Source organism: Oryx dammah, unplaced genomic scaffold, assembly GCF_014754425.2.
Source record: "Oryx dammah isolate SB20612 unplaced genomic scaffold, SCBI_Odam_1.1 HiC_scaffold_2, whole genome shotgun sequence".
NCBI classification, from domain to species: Eukaryota; Metazoa; Chordata; class Mammalia; order Artiodactyla; family Bovidae; genus Oryx; species Oryx dammah.
Window position 1 is genome coordinate 171,638,373 of NW_024070186.1, and position 23,937 is coordinate 171,662,309.

At 46.5% G+C, this 23,937-nt stretch overlaps 1 protein-coding gene across 1 annotated transcript in view; it reads left to right on the top strand.

The window, feature by feature from the left end:
• The first annotated feature begins 2,354 nt into the window (after nt 1-2,354).
• The window catches only part of LOC120875209 (nodal modulator 1), a 55,474-nt gene continuing 33,891 nt past the window's right edge, over nt 2,355-23,937 (top strand). Inside the window, exons 1-11 of the mRNA XM_040256968.1 lie at nt 2,355-2,596; nt 6,334-6,423; nt 7,963-8,008; nt 11,241-11,341; nt 12,247-12,353; nt 14,663-14,735; nt 16,512-16,664; nt 18,231-18,368; nt 18,699-18,788; nt 21,702-21,807; nt 21,988-22,138. Of these exons, the coding sequence (XP_040112902.1) occupies nt 2,432-2,596; nt 6,334-6,423; nt 7,963-8,008; nt 11,241-11,341; nt 12,247-12,353; nt 14,663-14,735; nt 16,512-16,664; nt 18,231-18,368; nt 18,699-18,788; nt 21,702-21,807; nt 21,988-22,138 (1,220 nt within the window). The 5' untranslated portion in view covers nt 2,355-2,431. The remainder of the gene's footprint in view (nt 2,597-6,333; nt 6,424-7,962; nt 8,009-11,240; nt 11,342-12,246; nt 12,354-14,662; nt 14,736-16,511; nt 16,665-18,230; nt 18,369-18,698; nt 18,789-21,701; nt 21,808-21,987; nt 22,139-23,937) is intronic.

Consider the following 23,937-nt stretch of genomic DNA (forward strand, 5'->3'; position numbering starts at 1 on the left):
AGTAGTATATGCTTAAGTTAGGGAAAGTAGGGAATGAATTCAAGTCATTTACCTTTTTCTTTTGGGTCTTAAAATAATGTGTGTCCCAACCCAGGCCTTCTTTTGGGAAATGACTTTATTTAACATATGCATAGACAAAACGATGGAAACGCACTAAAGCAGTGTTCATGGAACTCCTAATTTTCTTTTCTTTTTCCTTGTTTTCCTTTTTCTATTTTCTTTCCTTCTGCAATGACCATGTATTCCCTTTCAAGACAGGAATAAAAGACAGCTTTTTCAGACAGACAAGAACAGGTGCTCAGTTTGAGTGAAGAATTCAAATCCTTTGCACTGTCCTGGCTGTGTTGTTACTTTGGTGTCTTCTTTTTCTCTTGCCTTTTTCAGGGACTCTACAGCAGGGGCTCTCTGGTCTTTTCTCTCCTTTCTTTCCTGAGATTCTTCAACCCTCTTCTGGGGCCCCGGCAGTATGCTTTCAGCTGTCTTCCTGCTTAGGTCTTCTGGAAGAGCCGGGATGCAAAAACTCAAGGCTTTTTCTTGAAGCTGAGTGTGGCAGGTCTGCTGTTTACATTCTGATCATCTCTGTTTGTTTGAGGTGGTTTTGGTGAAGGCTGATGGAAATTATCAGGAGGCTTGAGGACCCCCCCCACCCCCAAGTCCCCATTGCAACTGGACATGGTCCTAGAGCTTTATTTCTTTGTATATATGAAGATGAATTTGAGGGAAATGATGAAGGTTTGAGGGGGGTTGGTCAGATAGGCAGAAAGCACACAAGAGGAAATCAACCAGGTAAGCCAAGAACAGAACTCAAATATCCCAGAGCCTACTTTCGAGCTCTCTGAACAGCACATGGCTGAGTGCTGAGCTCTGGTGGTGGTGGTTTAGTCGTTAAGTCATGTCTGACTATTGCAACCCCATGGATTGTAGCCCATCAGGCTCCTCTGTCCATGGGATTTCCCTGGCAAGAATACTGGAGTGGGTTGCCATTTCCTTCTCCAGGGGATCTTTCTGACCCAAAATAGAACCCAGGTCTCCTGCATTGCAGGCAGATACTTTACTGACTCAACCACCAAGGAAAACCCCAACCCTAGATAAGTCCCCTTACCTCTCTGGGCCTCCGTTTCCGGTCTGTAAAATAAGATGATTCCATAGGCCAAGCACTTCCTAATTGATGACTTTCAATCCCCTGGTATTTGCTAAGACAAACCAAGGATTTATGTTAGGAAACAAATGGAAACATCTGTTTTAATTGTAATGATAAATAATGAACCTCTAAAAAATAAAACAATTACTTAAATGGTTTCTCTTTATAATCAGTGAGTTGAGAGTCTCACTGTATTTGGAATGAGAATGAAGAGAGAGAAATCAGATGCTCTTGGCTGAGATCCTCTAGGGGATGTATCCTTCCATTGTTGCCACTGTGTAGTTTAGTTATTCATAGTTGCATAGTGCTTGAGTCTTAACCACAGTGGCAAATTTCAGTGGGAAATCTCTTTACTTCATCATTTAGGAGCAAGGTATAAAAACTATCAAAGTAAAAGCACTTGATTTTCTTGAGTGAAATGGAAGAATTTCAAACATCTGGTCAGAAGGGCAGTTTTTGTCTCTTTTGATATAGTGACTTGTAGTTCATCTTCATTATGGTATACATTCAGTTTTGAGATAAAACATAACATGCTGATTTTTGAACTGATTTTCGAACTGATTTTCAGACAGATGCTTTCAGATGATTTTCATGCATCACCTCACAGAGTTAGTTCAAAGTAAGTCAAACTGCATGCATCTTTTGCTTCCTAGGGGAAAACCCTCAAAGTTTGTTTCTATAAAAATATTACTAGAGGTGGGATTAAATGCAGTTTAAATATTTTTTTTAATATTATGCTGAACTTAAACGACATGTTTTGCTTTAAAAAAGCTAATTGATCATTTATCATGGAAAGTTACACCAGTCAACATAAATCCCTAAAAGGGGTTTGAGATTATACATCACTTGTGAAATTTACGGGTCAAATAGATTCGGGAAATTTCTTGGATAGTTCGATCCATAGACTGTTGTCATTTCCAGTTTAAGTGCTACTGAATTCCAAAGCAGGGGATTTGGAATTCCAAATTCCTAATTCCAAACTAGTAAACTACGAAATTCAACATTGCAGTTTATGCCTGTACATCCGCACCTTGCAACTGTACCTGCCAGACGGTGCACGGAGTCCTCCAGGCCTCCAGAGGGCACCAATGGTCTCCTTTCATTGCTGAGCTTGTACCGTAGTTATTTGGTCTGGGGGCATGGCCGTGGGGGCGGGATGCGCATGCGCGGTCGCGGCGGGGGCGGGGACAGGGCTGTTAGTTGCCATCGGAGGAGGAAGCCGCGGGCAGCGTGCGGAGTGAGGGGCGGAACTCGGAGGCCTGTGGAGGTTCAGGCTGCAGAGGCCGGGGCATGCGGAGGCGCCGGGGTATGGGGCCACCCAAGCCGGCGGTGGTGGCCGCCACCATTCTGCTGCTGCTGAGCGGGGTAGAGCCGGCGTGCGGCTCCGAGGACATCGTGGTGGGTTGCGGCGGCTTCGTCAAGTCGGACGTGGAGATCAACTACTCGCTCATTGAGGTGAGTGCCCGCCCCGCGGCCCGGAGCTCGGTGTGTGACCCGGGGCCAGGCGCACAGCCTCGCCGAGCCGCGGTGGCCTCGCCTCCCAGGCGGTTGCCACCAGCCCTCCCCGCAACTCCCCGCATTCTGGGAGCCTTTTCCTCTTGAGAGGCGCTGCTTTCTGCGGGCTCTCCGCTGGTCTCCTCCCCAGTAGCGCTGGAGTGGGGGTTCTTATCTTGGGGTCAGCTACGCGGTGGGGTGGGGGGGGGCGGAGCTCTGAAGGTGTGTGCATATGGGTGTGAAGGACGTTTTTGGTGACGATGATAATGGTTTATAACTTTTGTTAGGTCACACAAAACTAAAGATCCTCCAGATCGAGACCCCAGATACTTAAGAAGGCAAACTCCAGATCCCCACAATGCAGGCCCGAGATCTCTTAAAACCCACTCTCCACAGAACGCAGACCCCAGATCCTCAAGCCCCCAGGAACCCAGACCTTCTGAAACTCAGATTTCCAGAAACCGATATTCCAGAACCTAGAGACCGCAAGTCTTAACCCCCACAGCACTGAGTTACCCCCAAATTCTAATCGACCATTCCTCCTATCCTCTGGGAAGCTTTAAAAGAGCATGAATTCTCATCCCAGAGATCATGACCCAGTTACTGTCTCTTGGCATCTCTGGGGCTGGGAAACTATTTTTAATCTCCCTGGTTCCCCCATTGGGACCCCTTTCCTCTGATAATGAAGAGTTGTCAGCGCCCTGATCGCTGTGTAGTTATTGGAATTACACAAGAGATTTCTGCAGAAGTCTTTTTATTAAGTTGCAAAGCTCTCTACAGTCAGATGGTTATTAGCTCAATGGAATTGTGACCCAGAAAGCTTTTGTGAAGAGGAAGGGAGATAGATGGAGGTGGGCATAGAAAATCACTTGCAGGACAGATAGGAAGGGTCCCCAGGGAGGGCTGGCTTCTATTTTAGGAGGGTAGTTACTGATGATGAGTCAAAAGAAGGGAATTAGAAAAGAAAGATGCTGGGAGATGCCAGAGAGAAGGGACTGGGGACCAAGAGCCCAAAGGCATTCTGCCTGAGTAGCTAGAGGGCTATGGTGAAGAGCTGAACCAGCGTGTTCCTACAAAGCAGGTTCCTGAGAATTTGGGGGAGAGATCAGAAGTAGATTCTACAGCTGTTTGACTTAGCCTTGCTCCAAGTCCCAAATTTTGTTCCTGTAGCATGGTACAGATACTTAAGAAGGCAAACTCCAGATCCCCACAATGCAGGCCCGAGATCTCTTAAAACCCACTCTCCACAGAACGCAGACCCCAGATCCTCAAGCCCCCAGGAACCCAGACCTTCTGAAACTCAGATTTCCTGAAACTGATATTCCAGAACCTAGAGACCGCAAGTCTTAACCCCCACAGCACTGAGTTACCCCCAAATTCTAATTGACCATTCCTCCTACCCTCTGGGAAGCTTTAAAAGAGCATGAATTCTCATCCCAGAGATCATGACCCAGTTACTGTCTCTTGGCATCTCTGGGGCTGGGAAACTATTTTTAATCTCCCTGGTTCCCCCATTGGGACCCCTTTCCTCTGATAATGAAGAGTTGTCAGCACCCTGATCGCTGGGTAGTTATTGGAATTACACAAGAGTGGGAGAGAGGCTGCAGAGCTTAGCATCGTGTATTTCCTAAAGAAGTTACTCATCACCTTCAAGACCCCTATATCTGTAGCTTTTCCATCATTTTTGGTCTTAAGAAGTCAGGCATGGGACTTCCTTGAAGGTCCAGTGGTTAAGAGTTCAGCTTTCAATGCAGGGGGTTGTGGGTTCAATCCCTGGTCAGGAAACTAAGATCCCACAAACCCAGTGGGACATAAATAATCATTACATAAATAACAGAAGCAATATTGTAGCAAATTCAATAAAGACTTTAAAAATGGTCCACATCAAAAAAAAAAAAAAATCTAAAAAGAAGTCAGGTGTTTAATGAGTTTACCCACTGGCAGTGGCAAGGCTTCTAGGATCTCTGGGTGCCCATGCCACCTTCTGGGCTGTGGGCACAGGGCATTCCAGAAGCTGTCTTGAACAGCTTTGCAACTTGTAGCTTCCTGGGGCTTCAGGAGAAACGTGTAGAGCGCTAGGGACACTCCCACCCCGAACGCTTGATAGTGACTGGGAGAGTGGAGGGCAGGTTCTGTGACCTAGTGTGAAGTATGTTCCCTGAGCCCTAGGGCTGCCTGTCCAGGTGGCCTGAGAAATTCATTCTTTCTTCATTTCTGATTATGAAATCTAGTGTTTCATACACATAAAGTAACTTCTTTAGGAAATACACGATGCTGAGCTCTGCATATTCATAATGAATATGAAATCTAGTGTATATACATTCTTGTCATTCTGTGTCCTAACCTGTGCTTTACAGAATAAATGTAAATAAGATATTTTACAATCATTTCTAGGTTGTGTTTTCTGTGTCCCAGCAAAACTACCTTCAGTCCTCTCCATCCTTCTTCCCTTCTGGGTATTTTCCCATCATATTCATTCAGTAACTGTTGAGTGAGCCCCAGCGTGTTCTGAAGCCTTGTCCCTGGTGGGTACAACAGTTCAATGAGCAGAGCAGACAAAGTACCTAAAAAAGAAAAACTATATTGGTTGCTAACTCTTTAACAGTTAGGAGGTTTCACATTAAAAACTGCATTCCTGATTTCCCTGGAAAGCCAGCTGATCGTTGGGCTGCAAAACTTGGCTTAGGTTAGGAAGCAGTCCTGTCCCCTTTTAGATGAATGCCCACTGATGGGACTTCCCTGGCCCCCTCTGGACAGGTGGATCTTCAGTCCCTGCTTTAAGTGCATGCATCTGAATTTCCTTCTGGCCTGTGAATAAGGTCGGGTATTTATGGAGTGTTTACACTACATAAGACGCTGGCCCAGGCACCATGAAGTGTCAGCCGTGGTTAGTGCCCATGGGAGCCTGCAGTCTATACGTAATTGCAGTGTCCTTTCCCGAGCACACACATTGTGAATTTGCTGCTTTCTACATCGTCTTAGCTGGTATGACTGGGTTCTATCGTTTTCATGTTAAAGTCACAGATTATTAACATTGAACGTTTTTAGATGGATGTTACTCCAAGTATTAATATTGTGGGGTTCTTTATACAGATCGCTGGCCCTCACCTTAGACCTTCTGTTTTAGAAACAGAAGCGGAGTTCAGGAATTGCATTTTTTTTAAGGTACTTAAAAAAAAAAAGTATAGTTGACTTACAGTGTTGTGTTTAGTCCCTGGTGTACAGCAAAGTGATTCCATTATATATGTATATACATTCTTTTTCATTGAGGTTTATTGCAGGATATTGAATATAGTTCCTTGTGCTATTCAACTGTACCTGGTTGTTTATCCATCTTGTATATACAGTAGCTTGCTTCTGGTAGTCCCAAATTTCCAATCCAACCCTCCCCAGGAATTGCATTTTAACAAGCCCCTTTCTAATAGCAAAACTGGTTTTAGACCCCAAAACAACATAGAGATAGACTAAAATAAACTGAAAAGCATTGAAAAGTACAACTTTTTAGACTAGTTTCTAATTGGAAGAATAGCAAATCACATTATTTGGGATGCTTTGTCTTATTTCCCTGTCTGTAATGCCCATTGTTAGCAGCTTCCTAAAGTAGGTCCTTAGCAAATGCATTTTGACTGAATGCATTCAGTTTCATTGTATGTAGCTAATTCTCAATGGTGATATCATGACTTCTCTTTCCTTTCTAGATAAAGTTGTACACCAAACATGGGACTTTGAAATACCAGACAGACTGTGCCCCTAACAATGGTTACTTTATGATCCCCTTGTATGATAAGGTAAGAAGAGAGAGCACTTTAGTGGTTTTTGATGGGAAGTTGTCAATGTGGCCCACAGGGCTGCGCTAACTGGGAGAGTAGCTTTCCCAAGGGAGCAAATACACCTCTGTATTGTAAGTTATAAGCGGAATATGGCAATTCTGGCCAAACTATGAGGGTGACGGCTTATGTACTGGTTTGCTTGAATAGCAGTGATTCTCAATGTCTCCAGGAATACTTGGCAATGTCTAGAGACATTTTGGCTTTTACAACCATGAGGGAGGGAGAGTGGTCCATTATCTCCTACTTGGAGGCCAAGAATGGAGCTAAACAGGCTGCCATGCTGTGCAGGTCAGGGAAAATGTCAGTGGTTCCAAGTTCTGAGAAACCCTGACTTAATAGAACCTCCTTGCAATTAATACTTGCAAGCGGGTTAAAACATTGTTAAAAAGTATTACACAGGGCTTCCCTGCCAGTGGAGGGGATACAGGTTTGATCCCTCTTCCCGAAAGATCCCAGGTGCCACGAGGCAGCTAAGCTCGTGCGCCACAGCTACTGAGCCAATGGTCTGCAACAGGAGAGGTCACCAGAGTGAAAACACTGGGCATATTGGAGAGTAGCCCTTGCTTGCTGCAACTAGAGAAAGCCCATGCACAGCAGTGAAGACCCAGCACAGCCAGTAAACAGACAAGCAAATAATTTTTGAAAAGTATTATACAAGTAGTGTGTGAATTCATGAGTATTGTGGGGGGAAAAAAAATCAAAGTTTTTAGAAATATATGAAGTAAATTTTTTCTTTCACCCCCAAGTCCCCCTCCCTCTGTAGTGATGACTTCTGATAGAAGTTTCGGTGCATATCCTAGCAGATGGCTGTCTCAGTATTTCGAGTTGTACAGATATCCAAGAATATACATGCATGTACACATATGCAGACATGCAAACGCATGTGCTCAGAGATGAGTATCTGCATGCCTGTATCCCTACTCCCCATCCTTCCCACATTTCAGCTTTTTATGTGGAAATATAGATAAACACAAGAAGTTACAAAAGTTACTACTAACAACATAGGGATAAATATTCTTGAACTTATATCTGTACATAATACCTAAGATTGTTTTCTAGAGGTGGACTAGTTGATATTGAAATCTGTTTTTTTTTTTTTTTTTTAAAGCATCCTCAAGGAACCCTTTACTCAAGGGTGCATAAATAAAATCTCGTTTTAAGAATTGGCTTTAGTTTCTAAAGATCTGGCTGACCCTGGCAGACTTAAGGTTAAGGGTTAACATATGAAGGGTTAACATGAGACAGTAGAATGTTTGGTATTGAAAGACCATGAGTGGCTGAATACAGTGTCTCCAACTCTTTGCTGGATTAAGTAGGAGTTTCTGGGGTTGAACTTGCCACACTGGTAGGGAGTCAGAAGTCCACTCCCATTTATGAGTGCAAAGTTTACACTTGGAATTCCATCCCGGGTGTGAAAATTCTACTTTCCATGATTGTAAAAGTTGAAGCGTCATCAATTCTTAGTCTTCTGCATTGATTTTTTTTTTCCCCTCATAGGGAGATTTTATTCTGAAGATTGAGCCTCCTCTAGGGTGGAGTTTTGGTAAGTTAACAAAGAATCAGGTATACTTTGTAAAGGATTAGGCTGTATGCTGAATATTAAATTGATGGACTGCAGAAATTGTTAAAATATGAAGGATTCATTTTAGTGTGCAACAATGTTTTTTTTTTTTTTAAACTGCTCCATCCCTGTTACTTTAGAGTAGATTGGATTTACTTTAGACCTATCCTAAGATTTTCTTTCTTGTTTCTTGAAATAGGCATCTTTTCTTGTACATGATAGGAAATTCCATTTTTGCAGCTTCATTCATTAAGTGCCAGAAGAACTTGATGGCTATAGGGGTCAGGAGTGGGGACTTGATTTCCGGCCTGGGATGGCTCCTTTCTTAACCCCCTCAGTGTTTTTTTAATAAACTTTTTTTAGTGAATTAATGGTAATATTAAACATTGTGAAATTTGACATAGAAATTCTGATCTACTTAAGAAATCAGAAGATTTGGCAACCTTGAGGCCTTACCAGCTCTGTGACAACTTTGGATGAGTTATTTCCGCTGAGTCAGCATCCATCAGGCTCCTAGATGGCTCACTGGTAAAGCCTCCACCTGTCAGTGCAGGAGACATAAGAGACACAGGTTCGATCCCTGGGTCAGGAAGATCCCTTGGAGGAGGAAATGGCAATCCACTCTGGTATTCTTGCCTGGGGAATCCCATGGATTGAGGAGCCTAGTGGGCTACAGTCCATGGGGTCGCAAAGAGTCGGACACAACTCTTAAAATGTGTGCATACATGCTCAGTTGTGTCCGACTCTTAAAAGCAGTCTTTCTGCACACAGAAAAGCTGCAGACTTCCCTGAGGTGTCTTTTAGTACGGTTGGAGGAGCGAAAGGGGGGTTGATCAGAAGAAAGGGTTCTACTGTGGTGTGGCTGATATTTTTGGAGAGCAGAGCCTGGATATTTCGGTAGAGGTGGGTGTGTGATCCCAGTTCTGTAGCTTGAAGGGAGAAAGGGGGCCCAGTTGTTCCTACCAGGCCTGCTTGTGAGTTAGGGGAGGAGGAATTGAGTCCCTGCTGTCACAGAGGCAGTGACGTGCATCTGAGAGACAAAGTTCTTTCTCAGGTCACAGCCGGGGCTGCCTGACTGCTGGGGTCCAGAAACTGGAGGGGAGTCAGAGCCAAGCCCTGGCCTGAGAGGTCACAGATTGGAGGCCTGCAGGAGTGTTTTGTTTGGATCCCCTCCCTTCTTGTCAATTCTTTTTCTTTTGATAAGCTTGTTAATTGAATCATAGCATGCGTGTGTGCATGTGTGCTAAATCGCTTCAGCCACGTCCGACTCTGTGTGAGCCTATGGGCTGTAGCCCACCAGGCTCCTCTGTCCATGGGATTCTCCACCCAAGAATACTGGAGTGGATTGCCATGCTCTCCTCCACGGGATCTTTGCCACCCAGGGATAGAACCCGATTCTCTTGGTTTCAGAAATTCTCGTCACAGAGGTATCAGGCAGTGAAGTTCAACAAAATGAACACACATAAGCACCACCTAGATGAGGAGACAGAACCTGACCAACTCCCAGAAGTGCTCCACCCCAGGCACTTACGAACTGCCCTGCCCGACCTAAAATGATAGATTGTTTTACCTGTTTTGTTTAAATGGAATCATCCAAGGTACAGTTTTGTGCCTGGTCTCTTTCTCGGTATTCACAGGATTCATCCTCACTGTGTGTTACTATGTTAGTTCATTCGATTCCTGTGTGACAGAAAGTGATTTATGCCTTCTGCTGTTGGTGGGCAGTTGGATTGTGTCCCGATTTTGGCCACTGAGAATAATGTTTCTGTGAACGTCCTTGTTACTCCTGTGAATCTTGTGGTGCACACGTGTCTGCGTTCCTGTTGAGTATTAATATATACCAGGGTGGAATTGTTGGGAAATAGACTTTTTACATGTAATGAATGCAGCCCTAGTAGAGATTTTTAGACTGGCAGAGTAGGTGTTGCAGAGCTTTGCTCTAGCAGCCGCCTGTAAGAGTTCAGTCCTCCACATCCTCACCAGCATTGGCTGTTAGTCTCTTTTATCTTAGCCGTCTTGATGGTGGAGCGGTTTCAGCCACTCACTGTGGTCTCAATTTGCATTTCCTGATGGTCCATGAGATTGAACACTTTTTCATGTGTGTATTGGCCATTTGGATATTCTCTTTTGTGAGGTGCCTGGTAAAGATTTTAACCATTTTTCACTGACATCTTCCCCTGTGTGTGTGTGTAATTCTTTATTTTACCTGATGTTCTCTTTTTAAAAAAATTTACCTTTTTTTTTTTTTGGCCACGCCACACAACACGTGGGATCTTAGTTCCCTGACCAGGGATCCAACCTGGGACCTTGGCAGTGGGAGCGCAGAGTCCTAGCCACTGGACCACCAGGGAATTCCCCTGAAATTCTCTCGATTTGTCCATTTTTTTTCTGTACCTATCACTTCACATTCTTCCTACATTTTTAAAACTCAACTTTAACCATATTATGATGAACTCTTCAGTTATTTTTAATTTCCTTGAATTGGTTGCTGATACTGAAAAATCAGGACACAGCAGATAAGACCCAGATTTTCAGTTTTTCACGAGAACTTGGAAGCTCGGGCAGCACCAGGTCACGTGGCAATAGTGGGTGGAAGCTGTCCCCTTTTTTCCATTTGCCTCAGTCCACACTTGGCCTCTGCTGACTTCCAGTCCACCTGTTTACTATGGACACTGGTGTTTATGGTCTTGGTATAATGTGGCTGAACTCACGTACTTGATCAGGAGACAGGTCTGGAGCCAGACTTTTGGGGTTGAGACTGGGCTCTGTCCCCAGGAGCTCTGTGATTTTAGGAGAATCCTTAACCTTTCTGTGCCTCAGTTTACCCCTCAGTCAGCTGCAGTGTTACTACCTACCTCTGAGATAGTTGTCAGGCTTAAGTGCACCCAGCTCAGTGCCTGGTCTCTGGTGGGTGTTCAGTAAATAAAAGTTTCTGGCGCTCACTAGATTTTCCATGGGACTCAGATACAAGTCAGCCGCGAGACTGTTATAAACGTATATTATACTCTTAACCCTGGTTCCCTCTGGGGTGGGGGAGGGAGACTTTTCCCTCCTCCTCCTCCCTTTGGATTTCCAGCCATGTGAGTGGCTCAGAAATGAATACAGTGAAAGTTAAGCAGTGCAGTAGGTTTTACGTGCCAGTTTATATCCTGTCCAAGAACTCAGCTTGCTTTGTGTCCTGTCCCCTGTCCCCCACCCCCCTGTCACTGCGCAGAGCCGACCGCCGTGGAGCTGTACGTGGATGGTGTCAGCGACATCTGCACAAAGGGCGGGGACATCAACTTCGTGTTCACAGGCTTCTCCGTGAATGGAAAGGTCTGGAGTTTGTCACGTTTGCTCCGTGGTACAGACTCAGTCTCCTCTTACCTTAAAAAAGCGAGAATTTTGAAATGGGAGGCTTTGAGGCTATAAGGGATGCACAGACAAGCCTCAGGAGGGCCTGGGAGCTCGAAACTGTATGTAAAATGTGGCAGGGGTTCTTGGGGGCTGGGTCTAGGTTGCGGGTCACTCCTTTGTCCAAGTACAGACGGCAGGATGGCCCTGTAGAGAGATGGGGTCTCAGGGGCCAGTCTCCCCCTTGCTGCCTGCAGTGCCGTGGCTGGGATGCACCTGTTTATTGCCTGCCTTTTCTTCACGGTGGGTTTATTCTCCTTTTCCTTTACCCTGAGAGGGAGGGCCTTTGGTCCTGGCTTTCTGTCTGGGTTTCTTGTTGGAGATGGGGACCCTGGGTATTTATTCTTCCTCTGTGGTTTAGTCGTGCATCTTTAATTGATGATGCTTTAGAGTCTTTCTCAGGTGGTAAAAGTCATCCTCAGAGGTAAAAGAATCCCCCTGCTAATGCAGGAGACATGGGTTCAATCTCTGGGTCAGGCTGATCCCCTGGAGAAAGAAATGGCAACCCAGTCCGATATTCTTGCCTGGAAAATTCCATGGACAGAGGAGCCTGGCATTCTACAGTCCAGGGAATCACAAAGGACTGGACATGATGGAGCAGCCAAGCACACAATGGAGTCAATGAGCTGAAGTGTCATTTTCCTGCTGCCGTTCCTTCTCCCTGTGCCCCTGCTTCCCCAGGAAGGGCAACCACGATCTCTACCATCTTTTCCAAGGAATCCTGACCCAAAGAAGGTCGTGGCAGCAGGCGCAGGCTGGACAGTGCTGCCGCGGGGAGGATGTGGCTGCTGGGTGGCTCCTAACCTCCTCCTCCTTCTCCACGGCAGGTTCTCAGCAAAGGGCAGCCCCTGGGCCCTGCAGGAGTTCAGGTGTCATTGCGAAACACGGGCACCAACGCGAAGATCCAGTACACAGTCACACAGCCTGGTGGAAAGTGAGTTAATGCCTGTGCTGCCCTGCCCTGCAGCTAGAGCTGGGCCCTGATGCTGCGGGGTGGAGCTCTGGATTGAGGGAGGCCTGGGTTCAGACCCTGATTCTTACCTTCAGGCAGGTTCATACCTCACAGGGCCTCAAGTTCCTTACCTGTGAAGTGGAAGTCTTTTGACCCATATCTAGTAGTGATGAGATGATTAAAAATGAGATAAATAAAGCACCCGCTGCAGGACTAGGCCTTCATTTACTGGCTGGGACTGGCTCTGGTTCCCAGGTGGCTCAGTGGTAAAGAACCTACCTGCTAATGCAGGAGACATGGGTTTGATCCCTGGTTTGGGAAGATCCCCTGGAATGGGAAATGGCAGCCCACTTCAGTATTTTTGCCTGGAAAATTCCATGGGCAGAGGAGCCTGGTGAGCTACAGTCCATGAGGTCACGAAAGAATTGAACATGACTGAGCGTGGTGTGGCGTGGCACTGGCTCTGGGGCCCAGCAGCCGGTTTGAATCCTGTTTCTCCCATTTGCTAGCTGTCTGCCCCACGGCAAGTTACTTAAGACCTCTATGCTTTGGTTTCTTCATTTATGAATGAGGATAATCGTGGAACCTACCACCTAAGGTTATTGAGAAGATTAAATTATAATATTATTGTTTCAAACTGTCTGGCATAGAATATGCACTTAATAACTTTTAGCTCAATACAGATTAGCTCAATTACGATTTCCAAAAATCATTTTATCACTATTACATCGCAATCATTTTGTAGTTAGAACTGAAGACTATTTAATTAACCTTGTTGAGTCAGATTTAAAGCATTTATATAATGGATTTATATTTTGCATTGTAAATGTTAATAGATGTGCCAAGATTAATATCCGAATAGTTCCAGCTGATCATTTTGAAAGCATACAAATCACCATTGACTGCTTCAGTACACAAATCTGACTAAACTGCAAAATAGAAATTTATAATGAGCCTGTCAGTATATCATCCAATTTTTAACTGATGCTTGTTGAAATTATATTTCAGTTTTGAAAAATACTTCTTGTTGCCTCTCCAACCCCCTCCTCTGATCTGTAGAAGGGAATGTAGGACTTTCATTTTCTCTGGTCTCAGTATTTGCTGCTGGCCCTGATGGGGAAAGGGGCCTGAGCTTTCTGAGCCCCCTTCCTGTGCGCACACTACACGGAGAGTCACATGCAGAACTGGGGTGCTGTAAGCACAAGCTAGAGGCTGAATCTGACCCAGACCGAAATCCAGTGGCAGTATCAACGCCCCTGTAGCCGGCGCGGCCCTGTGCTGTTATTACAGGCCACATCGGATGTGATAAAATACCACTGCAGAAGAAGGAACTGAGTTGAAATTTTGGCATTCCTGTCACTGGAATTAGCCCGCCTGTGGTCTGGTGCTTTTGCACATCTGAAGGGCTAACTGTGTCAGAATCCTGGAGGCAGTGTTTCCAGCCTCAACTCATCTCACTCTGGTCTTGGTTGGTTCACAACTGCTGCAACAGTCTTTATCGGCTTCTGGTGTCATCACAGTTGCTTTGCGCAAGAGCCCAGACTGGCTTCTGTTTGTTCCTGATAACAGGTCTCAATAAATTCTCTGGGGTTGGAGTCAAGCTCGTTATCACCTGCCCCTGGACGCTTAGTGTCATCTTGCGTCAGTGTCCGTCTCAGCTCAGCGGGCCTGTCTGCCGATTGTTTTTTTTCAATTTTCTCCTTTAATTTTTTAATGAGTTCGATTAGTTACTTGGTTGTGGCCTTTTTTTTTAAAAAATATTATTTTTTGTCCTCACCGTGTGGCATGTGGGATCTTCCTTCCCTAACCAGGGGTTGACCCCATGCTACCTGCAGTGGAAGCGTGGTGTCTTAACCTCTGGACCGCCAGAAAAGACCCCGTCCCCATCCTTCACAGGTCTTTCCTCCCTTCCCACTTCTCTTCGTTTAGACACTTCCCCTCTCCTCACCTCTTCATGCCTCTCTGTCAGCACACACTTGAATGATCTGTGACTGACCCCTGCTGAACCACGGGGGCTGGTGTTTAGACTAGAATCCCTGGGGCTGAAGGAAAACATCAGCCTTCCTTCTCGTCAGCACACGAGCCCCTCTCCTTACACACAGCCAGTGCCCAGTAAGTGCTGTCTGATGGGGATTTGAACAGTGAAGGATTGAATTTCATTTATGCTCCTTTAACTGGCTCAGGGCAAGTTTGTGGTAACTCATGCATCATTTTCTTGTGCTTGGAAGAGTAGTCCTAAATCACAAATATTCAGGTTGCTGGGAGAAAGTGAAGTATTTTTTATTTCTTAGGTTTGCATTTTTTAAAGTTCTTCCTGGAGATTATGAAATTGTTGCAACTCATCCAACCTGGCCATTGAAAGAGGTGAGCATTTATTTCCGTTATGTTGATGGCCATGCCAACAGTGTGCTGATCTGGGGACAAATGGAGTGGTTTTCAATTCCGGTTATGAAATTATTTTATGTTTTTTCTAGAAGTTGATGGAAAAAATAATAATGCTGCTGATTAGTTCGGTGGTGTTTATACAGGAAAACTCCCACACTGTAGCAGATGTTGCTTATGTTGATTTCTGTTTTAGGTAACAACATTGTCTTCCTGCTGTGAAGTTGGTTTGTTATTAACTTATACCTATTTTAAGCTAAATCAACACCAGAGGGACCTGATGAGATTATTTTATTGTTCTTTTTTTCTGTCTGTAACAGCAATACTTATTCTGAATTCTTGTTCTTGTGCCCAAGGAGACTATGTAAGAATGTTTATTGCAGCTTTGTTTGTAATAGCAGAATATTGTAAACAACCTATATGTCCATGAAGGGGAGAGTGGACTGTGGTTTCACCACGTGATAGAATTCTGCAATAACAAATGAACCAGAGCTAGGCATATCAATATGACTGTACTTAAAAATATAACATGGAAGGGAAAAGGCAAGTTGCTGAAGGACAAAGAAATATGATACCATTTATATAGTGATTAGAAACACTGTGATCAGAACCACTTCTGGATACATTCATATGTGGAAAAACCATAAAAATGCCGCAAATGGGAATGGCAAACAGTGTATTCATTATGGTACTGATGTCTGCAGAGGGCAGGGGGAGGGGTGTGCAGGTCTGCAGGGTCTAGAATTGTATTTCTTCTCTTTTATTCTTTAGCTGGTTGGAGCTTATATAGGTCTTCTTTAGTATAGACCCCTGTATCTTTTTGTTTGACTGAAATAGTTTGTAATAAAAGGTGGAAAAAAAGAAGACAGCTACTAAATGTGGTTCTGTAAATAACTGAAAAATCAGTTTGAAATAAGACCTAAAGGACATTTCAAAAGGTTAGTTTTTATATTGGTTTTGAGGCTGTGTTTCATTCTTGCTAAAGAAGCATCAGAATTTCAGTTTTTACTCTGTGAGTTTTATGCATTTAAAAGTGATGGTATAATTTCACACCTCGATGTGTCTGTATCCTGTCTATGGTCTGGTTCTTAGGATTTCTCTTTTGGTCAACATTTTAAAATGTTTCACTTAAAACTCAGTAGCTTACACATTATAAATAGAATACGTTTTAAGATTTGCATTGTTCGTTAGTTGTATGCAAAAGGAATTTGAGTTTATTCATGTAAAATTGTGTTTTAGAGTAAAGCAGGCTGTTAAAAGTCAGGAAAATGGTTGCCCTTTGGGGGAGCAATATCAGGAAAGGAACAAAAGGGGGCTTCTGAGGACCCAGTGTCTGTTCCGTGTCTGGGTGCTGGATGCATGGTGTGTTTGGGAAAATTACTGTTCCTATGTGAATTGTACTTTAACGAAGAGATTAAAAATACATGGATGCATACCATTCAACATAGAAAAAAGTGTTCATTAAAAAAAATTGGAATGTACACAAGAACATAAAGGAGTGGAAATGGAAATTTTGGAAGGTGGAAAAGTGTAAAAGAAATAAAATGCCACCATCATCATTTCCGTTTTGCTGCTTTTCCCTGCACTTCATCTTGCCCGTTGAAAACAGTTGTGATTGTGCTACACATTCATATGCAATTTTATACCATTTCATTTGTTGCTTTTCTCCGACTTAATATTTTAGTGGAAGCATGTCCTCCTGTTGTTAAACGCTTCGTGAGCATCTGTCCTTTTGGAAGTTACAATCTTCTTTTGTAGGCGAGCACCACTGTGCGAGTGACCAGCTCCAACGCCAACGCCGCGGGTCCCCTCATAGTGGCCGGCTACAACGTGTCTGGCTCTGTCCGCAGCGATGGGGAACCCATGAAAGGCGTGAAGTTTCTTCTCTTTTCTTCTTTAGTGACCAAAGAGGTAAGCAAAGAGGAGTGAAGAACAAGAGAGATTGTGGGCAGGGAGTGGAGGAGTTGGGAGATCAGAGAGTAAGAAATTCAGGTCAGTCACAGACATGGAAAACAAACTTAGGGTTACCCAAGGGGATAGCTGGGTGGGGGAGGGATAAATTAGGAGCTTGACAGTAACATATACACACTACTGAATATAAAATAGATAAACGATAAGATCCTACTGTATAGCACAGAGGTGCGTACGTACTCAGTTGTGTCTGACTCTTTGTGAGTCCATGGACTGTAGCCCTCCAGACGCCTCTGTCTATGGGATTTTTCAGGCAAAAATACTGGAGTGGGTTGCCGTTTCCTCCTCTAGGGGATAGCACGGGGAACTATATTCAATATCTTGTAATAAACTGTATAATTGTGGTGCTGGAAAAGACTCTTGAAAGTCCTATGGACTGCAAGGAGATCAAACCAGTCTATCCTAAAGGAAGTAAACCTTGCATATTCACTGGAAGGACTGATGCTGAAGTTGAAGTTCCAGTACTTTGGCCCCCTGATGCGAAGAGCCAATTTACTGGAAAAGACCCTGATGCTGGGAAAGGTTGAGGGCAGGAGGAGAAGGGGGAACCACAGAGGATGAGATGGTTGGATGGCATCACTGACTCAATGGACATGAGTTTGCACAAACTCTGGGCGATAGTGGAGGACAGGAAAGCCTGGTGTGCTGCAGTCCGTGGGGTCACAGAGAGTCAGACATGTCAGTGACTGAACAACAATAACCTGTAATGGAGAAGAATCTGAAAAAGAATGTATATATGTATAACTGAATCACTTTGCTGTATAGCAGGATACAATTCAACATTGTAAACCAACTATACTTCAATTAAATAAAAAAATGCAGGTCAAAGTTGATGGATAGTCTCACCATCTAAGAACCTTGTATCTCTCTTTTGACTCAAAATAAATTGAATGTCTGCTCTGGGAGGCAGTGTAATTCAGTGGAAAGTGCCCAGGCTTTGAAATCAAACAGACCCAGCTTCAGACAGATCCCAGCTCTGCCTCTGGGCAGCTGTATGAACTTGGGCCAGTATGGTTTCTCATCTGGACTATGGTGATCCATGGTAGGGGAGGACAGTCATCATTTTTTTTTTTCTAAGAAGGCTGTACCATTTTTAACTTTGCAAATGAAAATTGAAGTGTTAGTCACTCAGTCTTGTCCAAGTCTTTGTAACTGCGTGGACTGCAGCCCACCAGGCTTCTCTTTCCATGGGATTCTCCAGGTAAGAATACTGGAGTAGATTGCCACTTCCTTCTCCAGGGGATCTTCCCGACCCAGGGATTGAACCCGGATCTCCTGTATTACACTCAGATTCTTTACCATCTGAGCCCTCTGGGGAAACCTTAACTTTGCAAACTTGTATGTAAAGATTTTTACATTGTGCTCTGTTCTCTACTGCATCGTAGGTTTCAGAAATATTTTGTGAAATAAAACTTAACGCAAGTTTTTTGAAAGGTGGCTATTTGATAATAATCAGAACGTCGAAGTGGAAAAGGAAGTCATTTTGGCCTTTTTCTCCTGACATAGGATGTCCTGGGCTGCAACCTCTCCCCGGTGCCCGGGTTCCAGCCCCCGGACGAGAGTCTGGAGTACCTGTGCCATGCGGTCTCCAAAGAAGACGGCTCCTTCTCCTTCTATTCCCTGCCGAGCGGGGGCTACACTGTGGTGAGCAAAGCTGACTTCCGTTCTGTTTATGTTTGGGAGTCTTACGACAGGAGGTATTAGTGCCCTTGCAATATCAAAGGACTGAATGGTTGGCCTGCAGTTCCACAAACATTTTATTTAGCAGTAACTTAAGGTGTGATTCTGTCTCCTCAGTAACAGCTGCAGAAAGCCTAAGTCTTTCCTCTTTTAAATGTGAAACCATTATGATTAATAGTGTCTGTTTGCCCACTTTGAACCTCTAGTTATTTGTGGGCTGCTGGCTTTGAGTGTTAGTATTGATGGTTGAATCATGTTCCTGACTCTTGGTAATTAACAGACTTTTCCTTCCAGCTTCCGTTCTATAGAGGAGAGAGGATTACTTTTGACGTTGCTCCTTCCAGACTTGATTTTACCGTGGAACACGACAGCCTGAAAATTGAGGTAAGACCTCCCTGCCTTCTGGAGGGACAGGTGTTGGAGTGCCCATTCCTAGGCACAGGTGTTGCAAACGTGTTAAAAAACAATTAATATTTACCTAAAAGTGCTGTTGGAAGAAACAGAATCTTCCACTTTCTTCCACTTTATTCTGGGATCCACGGAATCCTTCATGTCGCTCACATAACATCTGTATCTTAGTGAATTGGAGCCCTAGTTTTATCTACTTCATTCAGTGAGATATGTTCACTGAGTGTCAGTGACATATATTTCAGGTACTGTTCTAGTGATGGGCTTACTGGAGTAATTGAAAGAGGCAAAAATTCCCTTTCTTGTGTAATTCATGTTCTGAGGGCAGAAAGAGACAATACATTTATAAATAAGTAAATCAGAAAGTATATGAGAAGGGCGTGTGTTCTTTAGAAACAAAGCAAGAAAGGAGATTATACTGTTTCAAGGTCAAGTGGGGGTTGAGGTCTCCTGGGTTGTACTTGGGAAGGCCTCACGGGGAGGTGACTTGAGTAACAGCCTGAAGGGGGAGAGGCAGTGAAGTGTACTTATGTCTGTGGGAAGTGTGTGTAAGACATGGGCGTGGCAGGTTCGAAAGTCCTGAAGCACGAGTGTGGCTAGGGGTGTGGGGAACCCCCAGAGGCCAGGGCAGCTGGAACGGAGGGAGTGAGGAAGAGGGGGGAGGAGGAGAGGGGCTAGACTGGTGGTGGGGCAGGTTGTGCAGGTTCTGCCGGGCTTTCTGGGCGACAGTTGGCACCACTGAAAGGTTCTGAGCAGAAGCAGGTGTGCCCCCCTGCCTGCCACGGTGAGCAGAGTCTGCAGGGGCCAAGGTGGAAGCGAGGGACCAGCCCGGAGGCTGTGGCAGGAGGCCACGTGACCTGACAGAGTCTGGGCCGAGAGGGCTGACAGGTGAGGTGACGGGGGTGAGAGGTGGCCTGACAAACTCCTTAGACCTGAGACAGGTGGTGAACATGTTTTTCATCGCATTTCTATCTTTAATTACAGAGGTAGAAGATGGTTACTATAGGAAATGTGCTAGGCCAAATCCCCAAAGAAAACAGCAGCCTTTTATAAGTGGACCACCTAGTGATACAGTTATTGAAAAAGTTAGATTTTAATCGTTTTCTTTTACATTAGAAAGGACTACATGGAAGTAGCTTAACCGGGTGGAAGCTAGCTTTTAGGTCACATGCTCAGTGGGATTCTGACTCTGCCTTTTAAGATCCGCTAAAGCATTTGACTGTTCCGCTGTGTGCTGGAGCGCGGATGGGAGGGTAAAAGTCAAGCCCTTGGTGCTTCAAGGGACTTGCCCAGAAGCATGGGCGCAGGTGAGTGGGGAAATACATTTCCCGATTGCAAACCAAAGTTTTAAACAGACATGAGTGGAATTTCAGGAAGCAATCTATAAGCTAAATAATTAAGACCGTTGAGTCTTGTTCTTTTACTGTATTTCTAACACGTGGTTTAGTGCTAGGTACATGGCAGGTGCCAATAAAGATGATTGTTGAGCGAACAGATGATTTAATAAGTGGGTTAACCACGTCTTTTTAGACAAAGAGCTATCTGACTAAAGAGGAAGCCATTTTCTTAAAGCTCTCAAATACTGTCACATGCATGCATTCCATCCATTCATTCAGGAGTCATTTATTGAGTGCCTACTGTGTACCAGGTGACTAAGACAGAAGAAGGCCCTGTTTTCATGGAGCTCCCATTCTAGTGGGAGGTAGACAAACTAGGAAGAAATCAAACAAGGACATTGGAAAGTTACTGGCTATTGGGAAGGTTTTTGCTGAAGCCTCTAAAGTAGATCTAGCGTGATTGTCAGTGCTTGGCTGGGGCAAGAGGCAGGGGCTCCCGAGAGAGGGTAGTCAGGGAGGGTGTCTCAGAGGTGGTGACGGTTTGAGCAGAACCTGAAGGATGAGATGGGGCGGCCTGTCTCCCATCTTCTCCAGGTGTGGGAGGAGATCCAGGCTGAGGGAGCAGCTGGTATGAAAGCCCCACATGGTGAATGAAGGCTCATGGGAACCCCAGATCAGGGTGGCTGGAGCCCAGCAGCTGCGGAGGGCCAGGCTCTGGCCCTCACAGGCAGGGAGGGTGCAGACACATAAACCGAGCTGAGAACGTGGCGTGAGGGGATGCGCAGCAGCAGGGGCTGAGCAGGGGGTGTAGGCGGACCTAGGACTTGAATTCCGGTGTGGTGGGAAAGCAGGAGAAGGGCCCGAGAGACCTTGCAGAGGTGGAATCCACGCACCTGTGATGCTGGCGTCTGGGCAGCGGGGTGCACGGTGGTCCTGGGTCTAGGCTGGGAGACTGCGGGGTGGCCTGGCCCCCCGGAGACAGTGTCTGGAGGGGAGCAGGCGTGGAGGGGTGCTCTCACAGGTCTGACTCAGTGGTCTCTGGGGAAGTCAGTCTCTCGATCTTTTTCATTCAGTTATTTGACAAATACCCAGGTTTTGGGAGAAGGAAATGGCAGTCCCCTCCAGTGTTCTTGCCTGGAGAATCCCAGGGACAGGGGAGCCTGGTGGGCTGCAGTCCATGGGGTCGCTAAGAGTCGGACACGACTGAGCGACTTCACTTTCACGCACTGGAGAAGGAAATGGCAATCCACTCCAGTGTTCTTGCCTGGAGAATCCCAGGGACGGGGGAGCCTGGTGGCCTGCCGTCTATGGGGTCGCACAGAGTCGGACACGACTGAAGTGACTTAGCAGCAGCAGGTTTTGGGAATCTAAGGAGGAAGGAAGACAGTTGTGGGAAGGGGTTGCTGGTGGGTGAGTTGGGAGGGAGCCGGGCTGTCACGGGGGACCAGGAGGAGCCAGTGTGGGCCGGGACGCTGAGCGATGGCCTCAGGGGCCTAAGAGGGGCTTCCTCAGCCCAAGTACACGACAGCTTCTCCCTGTTCCTCATCTTCAGCCGGTGTTCCACGTCATGGGATTCTCTGTCACTGGGAGGGTCTTGAATGGACCGGAAGGTGAAGGTGTCCCGGACGCGGTGGTCACCCTGAACAGCCAGATCAAAGGTAGGCAGACACGCGGGGCCCAGGCCTGATTTCTGGGCCTGGGTTTTGCTACAGGGGGAAGTGGAAAGGAAACAAAGTCTTGACTCTGTGAAAACAAGCCAGCTTTCGGTGTCCCCGTGTAGATGAGTGACACGCAGCTGTTTCCGGCTCATCCTCTGTCAGCATGTTTTTGTTCTACAGTCAGAACAAAAGCTGATGGCTCATTCCGCCTGGAGAACATAACCACCGGGACGTACACCATCCATGCCCAGAAGGAGCACCTGTACTTTGAAACCGTCACGATCAAAATCGCACCCAACACACCTCAGCTGGCGGACATCATCGCCACAGGGTAAGGAGATTGTGGGGGCCCCAGGGCTTACGCTGGCAGGCAGCAGAGACCAGAACACCTTAGATCTGACCAGGTGTTTCTGCTACGGAGTCTCATCCAGTCTCCGACACCTGTGGAGACGCAGCTGGCTTCTTTAAAAAGATCAGAGCTAAACGTTATGAACTGAAGGTACTTAGCTGTTGGCTGCTTCCCGAAAATCATCTTGCTTCAGAATTAAAGTGGGTTTACGGTAGAAGAGGATCTGTCGTGCCTGACTTCACATCTGTGAGGCCTTCCTTGGCTTAATTGGAAGGTAGTGTAGTTGGTCGAGAACGTTGGTTGTAAGATGCTTCGGGTCATGGGTCACAATTCTTCCTGTCTTGTTGTGCTTAGCGTGAGTTGTGAGGGGACATGCCGTGGTTGAATTCCTGTAGTTTCATCACACAGTGACAACGTTTAGTGCAGAGAACCCCGGCCTTGGAGTAGAGTCTGGGTCTTTCTTCTCTGCATGTTCCCTAGAGAGTGGAGGTGGGGGAGGCTGCCATCTTTTCCTCGGCAATAGGTGCTCACTGACAAGTTACTTGGTGGCTCATGTGGTACAGAATCTGCCTGCACTGCAGGAGAGACCCGGGTTTGATCCCTGGGTCGGGAAGATCCCTTGGAGAAGGGAATGACCACCCACTCCAGTATTCTTGCCTGGAAAATCCCATGGACAAAGGAGCCTGGCGGGCTACGGGGTGGGGCAGGGTCTGCGTGGAGAGCGGCGTCTCAGAGCAGCGTGGTGTGGATGAGGGATGGGGGCACAGCGCCTGGTGTTGCTGGAGTGGAAAGTGCTGAGCAGACGGAGGGAGCAGGTGTCGCAGGGCCTCTTCATGCCCCATTGGAAGCGGGGGGGCTTTTTCCATCAGGGAGAAAAGTCAAAGACCAGTGAACAGTTGTAAGCGTGGAGGTAACATGGTTAGATTTTTGTCTTCAGTGAGACACGTTGGTGCTATGGTGGGGAAGGCCTCGAAGGGTCGAGATCAGGGTGCGGGAGGCTGAAAGCAGAGTTGTCTGATGGAGAAATGTCTCGGGGTTCCCAGCCCAAGAGGCCGCGGCCCTGGAGAGGAGCCAGGTGGGGCTGACGCATCGGTTGTGACCACGGGGTCCGCAGGCCCGCTAGGTGGCGCTCTTCACCAGGTGCTCAGATGGATTGTGAATCCGGAAGACTTGGCAGAACCTTGGAAAAGGGTAGGAGCAGGTAGAAGTGGATCCGTGGACCGGAAGTAGAATGTCAGCTCTCAAGGGGCGGCCTCAGGAGGGCGTGGCGCGGGGGCTTTAGATGTGACCTCCCGCCGGTCACGGGGGTCCGGGAGCTGAGCCCTGAAGACGTGCGTTACTGGCCTGGTCACTGAGGAGGTTCTCTCTAGGCAGGTGGGGGCTCTGGGTCAGGGCTTCAGCGAGGAAGCAGACCCCTGAGGAGCCTCCGGAAGGGGTCCTGGGCTTCAGTTCTCCGTTCACGAGCAGTTCTGAGCGGCGACTCTGGGTGAGGCGCCGAGGTGAGTGCTGGGCGTGTACAGTGAGCCAGACTGTAAGTTATGGTGACTGTAAGTTACGGGGACGGGGAGGGGGGGTTGCCGGAAGCGCTTGGGGCCCCCAGGGGACTTCCTTCAGGCTGGGGGCTGTGGAAGCCGAGACCTTCGGGAGGACTGAAAGGTAGCCGAGTGGCCGACTTGGCAGGTGGAGGGGTCAGTGTGTTGCAGGACGGGGGCTCCTCCTGGAAGGTTCTCTGGGTAGAGGGGTAGGGGGACAGACAGCGTGGGCGGGGGTGACGGTGAGGC